We start from the raw sequence: 13,645 nt of genomic DNA on the forward strand, positions 1-13,645 counted from the left end.
AGAGAGAGAGAGAGAGAGAGAGAGAGAGAGAGAGAGAGAGTCATATTATATATATAATATATATAGTTAATTAATATATAGTTTGGAAAAGGAGCATGGAAAGTAAAATGTTGGATGGTTAGGAAAAGGATGGAGAAAGGGACATGAAAGAGAATAATTGGAATTGGTCACAAGACAAAGCTTCCCTTCATTTCTAATTCCAACCATTCCTCATCTTGCTCTTTTCTATTATATTTATAATTATAATTATCTACTTTTGTTTTCATTGATCTCCAACTTCTTCCTTCTCCCAAAGTATTCTGTCTTCTTTGTTTCTTTGTGGGAGCTGGATTATTATACTACCCTCTCTTTCTTGGAGGTATGTAATCTTTCAAATATTAGATACCTTTTCATGAAAATAAATTGATGGCTCACCATTTGCTACTCCTTCATTGTCACCAAACAAGTGACACCATTTTAATTAATTAATTTGGCTATATATATATATATATATATATTCAAGAGTAATAAGTAATAGCCTATTAATTACTTAATTTTATTTTAAATCTTAATACCATCTATAAATATATAACACATATATAACATCTTTAAAATGAAATATGAAAGTTTTATTTTAAACGAAAACTAGAATATCATATTAATGTTTTTTTATTTTTGTTTTTGTTTTTTGTTTTTGTTTTATTTTTGTTTTCATCTCTTAATATAACTTAATAAGTTTTCATTTGACTCAATAATTACTAGTTAATACATATATATATATATATATATGGTTCTTTTTATTTATGGTCAGATTCATACTTTATATTTTATTCATTGATCAAACATTTATTGTAAGAGAATTTATGTATATTATGTGGAGAAATTTTTTTTAAAAATATTCAATTTAAAATAATAATAATAATAATAATAATAATAATTGATTGATTGATTGATTGATTGAATGAATGAAGATGCAAGCGTAGCCAATCAAGCAGTAAAGTGTGCACAAAGGCAAGGTATCGATCTACAGGGAAAATCAAGAGTACTAGTACTAATCCTAATTCCAAAAACTAGTTTAACCAAAAGTTGTGCTGGGTGCATATAAAATAAGAAGAAAGAGAACAGAAAGCAAGAATAATAAAATGAAATCCGTCGAGAATCAAGGGAAAGCGGGATGCTCGGATGTAGAGTCCCTCTAGGGTTTTATAAGTCCAAGACAAAGGTTGTATAAGTATAGCAATCCTATTTGAATCGAGAGAAATCTTAAAATATATACTGACACCCCATTACCGCATTACACTATATGAAATCTCAATGTGAATTAACAAGAATTCATAAGTAGACAATCCTTCTTGCGAAGACATTGCCCCTAATCCCATACAGAATAAAATTGCAATTTCTCATAAAATCTACTCCCTACGATTGCAAAAAGCATGGAATTACTTGCTAATTCAATTAGAAGGATTGAGGGAGGAGAACTCTCAACTCTAAAGTACCCCATTGCTAGACTTACTCGCAATCCCCTCCAATCGCGGCTTGCCTTTGCTAGATGGGTATTTCTACTAGTCACAAAGCACATCATACAAGAAAACTAGGGCTTTCACTTCGATAGTATTCAAGACATTAAAACAAGAAATTGGATTCAAATAATATGGATTGTAATTAAAAAACAATTAAAGCATAAAGGTCTACAACCAATATCAAAATAAAATAGCCCTAGAGTTCATCTACGCCCACACATCTACAAAATTAGCTCTCCATTAAGGGAGAGCAAGCATCCAAACAACAAGATGTAATAAGAAACAAAGAAGACATGAAAACCCCCTTCTCAATTGCGCCGAGAGGTGATTGCCGTAGAACACCTAAGGACTTTCCACCAACGACGCCAAGACAACCCTTGACAGCTCTAATCTCTTTGATCCAAGCTAGGTGGGCTGATTCTCTCTCTTGATTCGCCTCCAAAGCCCTAGAGATCCTCCCCTTTCTATCCCCAAGCCTCGTTGTTGAATAGAATAAAAGATCCCCTCAAAACCCTCGTCATAAATATTTATACCTAGCCACTTGTAGGCTGCTTATGAGCGTAACGTGGCCGTAAAGAGCTGGGGATGATTGGTTGTGAGCCTTACTTGATCAATTATTGCTGTAAGTCCCATCCATAAGGTCTTTTGTTTGGTGTTACTATCCAGCTTATGGCCATAAACGTTGCACGGTAAACTTCTCTGGATAGCCCCAGCAATCACCCTTACGGGCATTTGTTGTGTTCGTAAGCTCTTGTGGAACAGTCCTTACGTTTTTCTTTACATGCATAAGTCCTACCCGTAAGGTCTTCTAATTGTCCTTATACTCCCCCTTACGAGTATAAATATGCCCACAAAGTTATCTGCAAGAGACTTACAACCATAAGCACGATCGTAAGGTGAACTTTAAGTGAGTTTATCTAGTCTGTTCTTCACTAATTGATGCTGAGAGAGCTCCATCTTCATCGTTTTGGCTATCTTATTCTTAAATATTGCCGAAGCCTGAGAATGCAAAATACACCATGTTTAACATTGAATTCCATAATATTATTCTAATATATATATATATATATATGCCTAATGAGTGTACAAAATGATATTAAATGAACTATAATTGTACACTCATCAATAGTAATAATATATTTAGATTGCAATTCATTTAAGAATAAAATTATAATCAAAATCAAATAACAAAAATAAAAGAGTGGTTGGAGAATTAAATATATTATATTAGAATGATCAAAGTTTATAATTTTTTTAAAAACATTGATGTTTTACTTAAAAATTTTTTCAATCTTCAACTTTATTATGACGGAAGACATGAATTATTAGAAATTTGATGGAAATAATTTGACTTGATCCACCATCAATGAGGATCTTGTCTTTTTCCTAGTTGAGCACCTATTTCTTAATTTTTGATAAAATTTATTCTCTCAATATATTTCTCTTCATGTACATATCATTTTTATCAATAATAATAATAATAATAATAATAATAATAATAACAAATAAATACACATACCAAAACCTCCCACCCAAAGAAAAGACTACAAGCTATCACCAAAATAGAAAAATATATGGTTGCTTAAACATCCTTTTGTTCCTAACATACCAACTAGATATTCTCTATTATTGCCATGCATACATACACACGCACGCTAATTACAAGTTGATTTGATGATATAAAGACAAATGGAGAAGCACAAGAGCTGAGTACAAGAAGATAATGATTGTAGTAGTTCATGCCAATTGCTTATACTCCCTAGCTAACTTGCATGGTAACATGTCACACTCATCAAAGTCCAACACCATGAGACTTGAAACCCTAAAATAACTTTCAATTTGCACCAAAATATACATATAAAAAACCTCTTCGAATACAAATCTATACATACAAAAAAACATTAAATATAATTTAAAGATGACATATATCCCTGTCTCTCCTTGCATGTCACACATTCCAACCTTTGTTAAAAATAATTAATGTATAGTGATCACCTTTGATTTTTTTTTTCTCAATAGCGTGGAAGAATATGCAATCCATCATAATGGTCAATTAGGGTTTTGAATTTGGAAGACTTTGGTCATTTAAGTTTGGACGGCCATTTTGCATAAAGCTCAACTGAATTAATTATTTTTTTAGCATATCTTGTTTTCATATTCATGGTGTATAATATGTTTAATTTATTAAATTTAATCAAAATTGTCCTATATATATTTCAAGAATCTCAAAATAACATGATATATTACTTGTTCTACAAAAATATTGTTATAGTTGATATTATTATTATTATTATTATTATTATTATTAGAATTTTCAAGATGGGAATGATGTAAAAAAAAATTTATATTAAAGTCATATGTATATGTTATTAAATAGGTCAAAATCAAAGATGAGAAAGAATAATCAAAATAGGGGAATAGAATTATATATTGGCTTTCAGTTTCATACATAATTAACTTTCATATAGGTTATATATATTGCATATATATATATATATATATATATATGTTTGAATCACCATATATAGACTCAATTTATAAGATTAGTTATGAGACCAAAATTGAACTCAATAAGATTCAATGGATAAAATACTAACTAGTCTCATGGCTCATGTTTGTTGACGAAATCTATATTATCATATATGCCCCTGTTATTTCTTATTAGACTTGCTATATATTTATTCACATGTCATACTAGTCTTTAAATATATACGGTGCACAAAGACTCTTAAACTTTTTATATTTATGTTAATACTAGTATGGAAGACCATGGTATTCAAAGAATGATCACTAATGGAGTATATATATATATATATATATGTTTACATTTATATATAACTAAATGCATTGTCAAACTTTCATAAATATATATACTTGTTAAGTAGGTAGGTCCAAAAGGAAGTTTTATATAATATGTTAAGTTTGTTGTGTATTTTTGCTGTTTTTTCCTTGTCATGTATAAAGTAAAAGGAAGTGGATGTAGACAAAGTGCAACTTGGCTCTAAATAAGTTATGAGTTATGATGCTCAAAGGTCATTAGCAACTTGATTAAGTGGAAACTAAGTCAATGTGGGTGTTAAATTAATTAGGTAGTGCTCATTGATTGAAACATTAAGGAATGAATAAAAGAGCATGTTTCATATGAATGACTCATCCAAGTGCCTTCCATATTTGACTAGCTAAATCAGCGAGAGAGATAGCTAGCTAGAGTCCAAATGGTTTAGTTGCTTCACTTAATTATAAATTAACTAATGAATTAGTACACATATAATTAGAGAGAGAAACTCTAATAATGCAAATATAAAACAAAAATGGGAAAAAGATGAGTCATTGAGTGAAGGAATTGGATTTAAGGTTATGAAAAGAAAAAAGAAGGAAACATGAGTGAAGGAATTTTGAGTTGGTTCTGAAAAGTAGGAACATGGGTAATGAATTAGCACATATATATATATATATATATATATATTGCATGTGTGAGAACTGGTTGGCAGGATAAACAAGCAGATATATTTATAATATATATGCATGCAGATCTATGCACGGTTATCCATGAAGATGAATGTGAAGATGTATGTAAGGACAAACTACATATTTTCCGGAAGCATCTCTTGGTTTTCTCCACTTTGATTCTCTTCCACTCTTCTTTCACTCTTTCTTAACGACTTCATAATAATAATAATAATAATAATAATAATAATAATAATAAACTCACCCATGAGTATTTACTATATACATCGTAAAAAATATCAAAAATTCTTTTAGTAAAATAATTGAATCAATATTGATAAGATCTATACATGTAAACTTATAATTATCTCTTTTTTTTAATCTGTTTGCTATCAATAAAACTATGTTTAGCCCACAAAAAATATATATATAAATGTGTATAATTAATTTTCTCAAATAACAATAATAGTATATAAAGATAAAAAAAATATTTTAATGTTGGTTTTGATGTTTATATAATAATACATTAATCACTCATGAGTCATGACATACATATATACTTCACAAAATGAAGACTACATCATCATCCTTTTTAATTTTATATATTTATCACATAGAATGAAACATTGTTAATTATATACTTCTATATATCACACACCAATGAATACAAAAAAATTAAATATTATTAAAATATAAAAGTAGCTAGAAATGAAACATCGAGACAAAATGCACAAATAAGAAATATTTTTATATCTACGAATACACACACGCACACACACATACACACAAGTGAAATGAAAGTATGACAGTGTATGTTATCTAGGAAATTCCTCTCTCTCCGTCTCTGTTTCTACACACAAGCATGTAATAAGTATGGAGTTACATATTGCTAGGAAGATGCCTTTAATTGTACCTCACTAACCTCTCTTAAACTCTATAATCTTACTTTTAATATCTCCATGATCAAACTAGTTAGATTAGAATGAGTACATCTTTTTTTATATATGGAGAGAGAGAGAGAGAGAGAGAGAGAGAGGGAGAGGCATAAATGATGATGAGAATAAAGGTTGATTGTATATATTGCTAGGAATTTTCCTACATGCTAGAAATAAAAAGGTGGCGCATGAGACGTGGGAGGGAACGTGAGCTGTGAAAAATTTAATGGAAACGGATGTGGGAGAAGGAGAGGCATGACGAGTATAACGTGAAAAGCTTGGTGAGAGGTTGTGTCATGACCACTGCTTTAAACTATTAGTCTTCTTGTTTAGAATTAGTTTCTCTTACTTTTTGAATCTCTTAATTATATTTTCAAACAAATTTTATTCTAGAACTTATATCATATTATTATTATTATTATTATTATTATTATTATTATTAAAGAAGCTGCGTGAATGCATGCATGAGAAAGCCTCTTTTTCTGCCACTTTTTTTGAAATTCTCTCGTCACACACTCTTGCATTTAATTAGGGTCCGTTGCTCTTATTTTTATTTTTAGTTTTTTTTTTGCTTGTTCTGATTCTTTTATTTATCTATTTTAATTAATTTTTATGAATTATAAAAATCAGTTAAAATTAATTAGTAATCTAAAATTTATAAAAAAATTATATTAACTTTCTAAAATTATTCTTATTTAAAATATGATTTAATAACATATATATAGTTAAATATGATTTATTGAAAATTATAAAAATACATTAGATATAAAGGTTAAATATGAAAAACCAATATTTAATATTATATAAATTTTCTAAATGGATAAGTAAATAGGACCAAAGAAAAGTTCTAGAATGATACAAGTAAAAAAAATCTGGAAGAAATATTTAATTTCAACGTGGAGAAGCCACCATACTGACACACATACATAATAAATTTTTAAATATTTTGGAAAAAGTGGAATCCTCAATCTTCGGTATAGAAAATAGTATATGACACTACTATCCGACTATTATACCAGTAATGATATATATTGCCATGTGTGGATGCATACCGTGGTACATGAGTTATTCTTTGTTATGTAAATTTTTTCACTATCTAAAAAATTTGAATTTATTCTATTTACTTTTTATATTTAACTCCTTGATTTATTTTTAATAGCCAACAACTCTGTAGGCGGTATTTCCGGTGAAAAATGTTTTGCATTTATGAGTTAGTTGGTTGATAGAACTTTTGGATGGCATAGCTAATGTTGCACGGTTGATTCTTCACTTTACTCATGATATTCAGGTTAGAAAAAGAAAGATCATAGAATGAGTTTTCCTCCAAAGAATAAAATCATAAACGATAAAGAGAATATCAATTATTTAGTTTGTTTCATTTGTTAATTTATTCAACTCATAAAGGAAATAAATTTTTTATTACAAATGTATCCCAAGCATTGGAGGGAGATTAATAATTTTGTTAGACAGAAGTTCCTACTTTCTTTTGACTAAAATGTATGCATTTGTTTGTTTTCAAATTGTTTTTTAAAATATAAACAACTTGTCATTCTCAACAATAATGACCCTCAATTTATCATTTCACATCTTAAAAATGGTTTCTCTTCAATAAAAAGGCATAAAATTTATTTAATTCGGTTTAGAATTAGCTTTATTTAGCAAGAAAACAAAGAATTATTAGCCTTTGGTTATAATTTATTTGACCCAAAGAGGAACACTTTCAACATTTTATTTATAATATTAACATAATGTCATTATGAATAAGTATTCGGAAAAAAATTAGTTTTTCCTAATTAAAAATTCAGAAAACTATACATTTGAGCCGCCTAATTAATTTCATTCAATTGTATATATAAAAGGTATATTAATATATATATATATATATATATATATATATCTACAATAGGACGATAGCCAAAAAATCACCTCTCCTCAACACTAAATATAATCAATATCTTGATCATATATAGCAAGTGCACTCATGCTTGAAATTTTATAATATGTTAATTTAGTTGTATAAAATTAAACATTTATGTTCTAATTTTTAAAACATAACTAACGAAGTTTGATTTATATAATTTAAGGATCAGATCAACCATTGGATAGCCCAATGGTAAGACACTTGAGTGCAAGAGGGAGGGCAAGGGTTTAAATCCCTCCCCAGCAGTACTGTTCATGTATTATTCATGCATTGTACACTTGGGCCAAGTACTATTCCTATACTATTCATGGCCTGGGTGTGGGTCCCTTATGGGATAAACAGTGGTTTCACCCTTCCGGATTACAGGACAGGGGGATTTTTCTAGGAAGTTTGTAAGGTATGGTAATTGGTGTATCTTTGTATCTATCTGTTTCTTTGGCAATCCCTTAAATGGGGGGTAATTGTCACCTATTATAAATAAATAAAAAAAAATTCTTTTGTCCTCATTTGCTTCCAACCAAGAAAAATAATCTCTCTCAATCTAAAAGGCTTTTTCAATCAATTTTACAAAATAAAATTAATAACTATATTACTTAAAGTGATTATATGCATATATATATATATATATATGAGAGAGAGAGAGAGAGAGAGAGAGAGAGAGAGATCTAATAACAAAGCACATACATAACAAAAACACAATATTAATTCACATCGTTTGACCAATTTAATTGAAATTTATGAATTTATATATATATATATATATATAAAAACATAGTTTTACACTATAGAAATTTTGAGGTCGTAAAATATACTTCAAAATTTTAACTTATAACCAAGACACCCTACCCAAATAGTAGAACCTATAAAAATTAAAGAAATAGATCCTAATGGACTTGCCTCTCAAAATCTAAATTTATAATCAATCAAAAAATTAACTTACCTATTGTTGGTCATGAGACCAAATGGACCTCTGTGACTCTTGCGTTTTGATGAGTCTATTGCTAGTTCAAGGCATCTTTTGTATGAGCTAATATTGCCTGGTTCCAAAATCAGAATATTTCTTGATTTTGACCTATTAAAATTTGACATGTGTCTTCAGGAAAAAAATTAATGACACATGTCAGATTGTCATAGGCCAGAACCAGAAAATACTTGGTTATGGAATCAGGTAATATGAACTCCCCTTTGTATTCACTACAACCTCGAGCTATTGTTATTGTTGTTGTTGTTGTCACTTGAGTTTATATTGGAAACATATAATAAATTAATTATTAAATAATAAATCAGAAAAAATTTTCAAATAATTTATAATTAAAGAAATCTTTATTAAAAATGAATATATACATTGTCACAAAAATATTTCAGATTTTGCATCTGTTTACAAGATGAACTTATGGATATACTTCATTATAGAATATCATTCGTTTTATTCTCTCATCAATAAGTTCCATATATAACAATAGATAAACAAGTATAATTTTGCATTTAATCAAAAGTTTGGTTATCATTTATTTTCATGATTCTAGAAATTATAGTAACCAAGGAAAATGTCATCAAGATATAGTCTTATTAAATCATTAAATTGCAGGTCACATCCTAAAATTTCTACTAAGAGCCATACTCATACAATTGAGTTAAAATTCTTCTATATCCGATGAGCTTATAAACAAGTTATAATAGTATATTCTTTTGCTAAAATTTTACGAAGATATATACATAAATGAGATTAAAAGTTTATTTTACCCTTTCTGCAAACAACAAATAACTTTTTACCTGCGAGGTTATACAAACAAAAATATTTTGTTAATGTGAAAATACTTATTAGTAATTTATAAAAAATTGCACACACATTTCCTTAAAACAAATAATTTTTCACTTTAGAGATTATACATACAAATGAATTATTGTTAATATGAAAATACTAGTAATTAATGAAAAGTTATATATATATATATGTGTGTGTGTGTGAAATTTTTAAATACTTTATACATATTTATATACAACCAAATTTTTTATAAAATATTTTAAAGATATACCATATAGAGATGATATAGTGAATAAAGTCTAGATTAATATAAAAACCCATATAGGCTATAAGTATGCTAAAACCAGGAAAAGATTATGTCAAGGAGCAAGTGTCAACTATACAACCTTTTGGTATATATTTATCTCCTTCCCACCCTCCCCAAAAACACACAGTATTCTTTGCTCCCACCACCACACAAAGGAGAAGAGGAATTAAACTAAACTAAGCCAGTCAATGTAGGGAATGCTTGTTCATGTCTTCTTCCATATTTTATTCTTGTTTTCATATCATTTTCTTATTATTTTTTCCACCATCTCTGCTTCTACCTCCAAAATAATATTACTATTATTGTTCTCACAGTCTTCTCTCTTCCTCCTCTCTTCCTTCTCTCTTCTAGCAACTTCCCAATCTTCATTATTATCTCACATCTCTCTTAATTAATTTTCATCCCTATAGGAATACTATGCCAGACAAAAAGGAAGATGTGAAGGGTGAGATCATGGAAGGGGAGAAGGGGAAGGAGGTCTTGGAAGTATTGGAGGATGAGGAGAAAAGTGAAAGGAGTGTTAGTAGTAGCTGTGTTCCGTTGAAGAGAAAAAGATCTCCCCAGCCGGTGTTGGACCTTAATGAAGAAGTAGCCATGGATGTAAGTGATGACGGTGATGAGGAGGAGGAGGAGGATGATGATGATGATGAAGATGTTGAAGATAAAGAGTTAGCTAATGATGAAGATGGTGGAAGCACGACGGAAGTGGCAGCCGGAGGAAGTTCGAGCAACAATAGTAGTACTAATAACAATAGCAGTGGTGGAAAGAGAGACGGTAACAGTGACCGTGCTCCGTCGGTTAGGCAGTACGTTCGGTCTAAGCTTCCTAGACTTCGGTGGACTCCTGATCTCCATCTCTCCTTTGTTCATGCTGTTGAACGTTTAGGAGGACAAGAGAGTAAAGTCTTTGATAATTCTTTCTTCTTTTTTTACTATGTTTTGAGGATTGGTGATGGTTTTTGTTTTTTTAAGTTTGATTGCTTGATCTTTATGACTTTCTTTATGGTTGACATTGATGGTGTAGGAGCAACTCCAAAGTTGGTTCTTCAGATGATGAATGTGAGGGGGCTCAGCATTGCTCATGTAAAGAGTCATTTACAGGTAAGAGAGAACAAAAATAAAGAAAAAAAGAAAAAAGAAAAGAAAAGGTTCTTTATTTTGCTGTCTTAATTATTTGCATACATCTATCTCAACTTGTTTGAAAACAAAGTTTCATTGATTTTTCATCCTTTCATTTTGTTGATCAGATGTATAGAAGCAAGAAACTCGATGATTCACGACAAGAGAAATCCATTCTCTCATCTGCAGGTTAGTTCTATGACTTCAATTTGTCTTTTTTAGTTTGAAAGATAGAAGATTAACTCATTATATGGATTCAGTACTTAAAAAGCAGATCATTTTTTGCAGTTTTCTCACCTATGGAAATGCATATGAGAAGAGGAGATCGAATTCCGGAGATGTTTTACCATAGAACATCAGCTCACCAACCTTTCAGAATGGAAAATGGAGGCAATCTCTTCCAAACAAGAAACATTCATGAATCATATAGTACCCTTCTTCATCGTCGACAACCTCAACAAGACTTCGATACAAAGAACTCCTTCAGGTACAATACATATATACAAATATACCATTAGAACAAAGCAGAAACCCTAAAAAGAACCGAAACCCTAATTTCCTTTTCGACTTCTGCACGCTGATCTTCACTACACCTCTTAGCAGACAACAAGAATGGGCATTCAACCAGCAACAAGCGGCAGAAAGAATTCGATCACTGAACAGTCAAGGCCCTGCAAGAGGCTTGATCCATGACATGATGTATAGGAAAGAAGGCAAACCATTAACATCTCATCTTTTCGATGTGAGGGATGCCATAACCGGAAACAACACAATACAACCTCATCAACTACTTGAAGAAAAATGGCGATCTCTTGGCATGTCACCTACCAACCAAGACATGGATAGGAAGAACATTTCATCACTAGATTGGATTGGCAGCAGTTCAACTCCACTCTCCATGCCTGATTCTTCATTCACATTGAACCATAAACCATTCTCCTATTCCTACTTGCATGATTCTATGAACATTAAAGACAACTTCCAGGTATATATATATATATATTTATAATGTTTATTTCTTGCAGATTAACACTGAAATTTCAGCATTGAATGATAAATGGGTTATTTAATTGTCTGTAGTTACAAGAACGTGCAACAATTGAGATGAAGAGTAGTAGTAGTACTACTACGCCAAACTTGAAGCTCAGTTTGAGTAATAGTGACTGGACAAGTGAAAGAGCAAATGAGAAAAAAGATAGTGATATTAATGTTGGAGTTGAAAAAGAAGAAGATGAAGAAGATGAGAGTGTGCTCTCACTCTCTCTTTCTCCGCCGACAATGTCATCGGAACAAAAGAAGAAGAAGGCCGCTCTGGGACTGAGTACTTTGGATCTGACCATGTCCATCAAGGCATTGGAGTGAGATCTTTCAAGTACTTGTTTCAAGGCCTTTCTAGAGCAAACATAGATAGATATATATGTATGTGCTAGCTCCTCATGAAATAAGAGTTCTTCCTTGTGGTTCCCTTGAGGCCATAGTTCATTCATTTTTAATTAGTTCAACTAGTGAACAGGAATTTTCTTGAAGTTTAATTATATATCTTTGGAAATCAAGCTAGTTTGTGACCATATATTATATATGAAGATAGTGATTAATTTAGTCCAACTTTTTCATCTCTTTTCTTCAAAATGTTTGCATAATGTGTGTCTATATATATCAGAGTAGTAAATGCTTGCAAATTGTGATGTATTTACTTTCATTTTTCTTCTTTAATAGTTCAGAGTTTAGCAATCATTTTTGTTTTTATTTATTTATTTTGGGATTGAAAGTAAATTGAGTAAATTGTTTTCAAGGTTAATTAAAAGAAGATTGGATTTTTTTTCCTTATATTTATATATTCTACCATGTGATTGATATTTTTTATGTTCTTAATCTAATCTTTCATTTTGCATTCCTGAGTTGTAGAATCCTTACACACACACATATATATATAAATACATAAATTGTTGTTGCTGGGAAAATATATGGTTTTCCATAAGTGAATTTTCAATTAATTTTATTTGGTGTAATTAACATATCAAACTCGTTCAATTTAATTTTCATAATTTTATTATGTATAAAAGTATTGTGATAAAAATTATTAATGAATTTAAATGAACCAAAATTCGAAATCAATTGGATTTGCTATGTGCCTCTATATGTATATCTAAGCTGGATTTGCTATGTGCCTCTATATGTATATCTAAGCATGCAATTGCAAACAATGTTACAATATTTAAATTTGTTATAATTGTTTTATTAGAGATATATATTGATAAATTTTGAGTTAGTATTGTTTTTGGAAAACACTGTCATAAAATTAATCTTACTATACATCGCAAGTGCATATACTAATCAAGTGATATAGTGTACAATGAGTGCAAGGTTGTTGATTTCACAAGGAACTAGGAAGTACTAATACTAACATTAATCTTACTATCTATCTTAAATAGATGAGTTAAATCTAAAAGAAATAACAAAACTAAAATCATACAAATAGCGAGGACAAGGTGAGGACAAATCAAGCATGAAACGAGAGGATCAAGATGTAGATGTACCCTATGGCTATAATGAGGCACTAGGCAAGGTTGTTGCAAATGATTGCAAACTAATCATTAGACCGAGAGAGAGTTCTTTATACATATATACTACCCCTTTTATCAAGGTGAGTAA

General features: G+C 30.0%; 1 protein-coding gene across 2 annotated transcripts; it reads left to right on the plus strand.

Moving 5' to 3' along the window:
- The first annotated feature begins 9,981 nt into the window (after positions 1-9,981).
- LOC120261919 lies at positions 9,982-12,587 on the plus strand. Of its 2 annotated transcripts, none has more exons than XM_039269938.1 (7): positions 9,982-10,064; positions 10,285-10,772; positions 10,899-10,975; positions 11,122-11,182; positions 11,282-11,480; positions 11,594-11,978; positions 12,074-12,587. In XM_039269938.1, coding segments are annotated over exons 1-7 (1,494 nt in total). In that variant the 5' UTR covers positions 9,982-10,062; the 3' UTR covers positions 12,356-12,587. The 2 variants fall into 2 exon arrangements, with proteins under 2 accessions (XP_039125872.1, XP_039125873.1); XM_039269939.1 differs by having other exon boundaries at positions 11,597-11,978.
- The last annotated feature ends 1,058 nt before the right edge of the window (positions 12,588-13,645 follow it).

This window comes from Dioscorea cayenensis, chromosome 5 (genome assembly GCF_009730915.1).
Source record: "Dioscorea cayenensis subsp. rotundata cultivar TDr96_F1 chromosome 5, TDr96_F1_v2_PseudoChromosome.rev07_lg8_w22 25.fasta, whole genome shotgun sequence".
Taxonomy (NCBI): domain Eukaryota; kingdom Viridiplantae; phylum Streptophyta; class Magnoliopsida; order Dioscoreales; family Dioscoreaceae; genus Dioscorea; species Dioscorea cayenensis.

What these genes read in the sequence shown, in the direction of transcription:
- LOC120261919 (XM_039269938.1), top strand. An exon ending in ATCCATTCTCTCATCTGCAG is followed by an intron (nt 11,183 to 11,281) that starts GTTAGTTCTATG and finishes CATTTTTTGCAG; the next exon opens with TTTTCTCACCTATGGAAATG. An exon ending in ACATTAAAGACAACTTCCAG is followed by an intron (nt 11,979 to 12,073) that starts GTATATATATAT and finishes AATTGTCTGTAG; the next exon opens with TTACAAGAACGTGCAACAAT.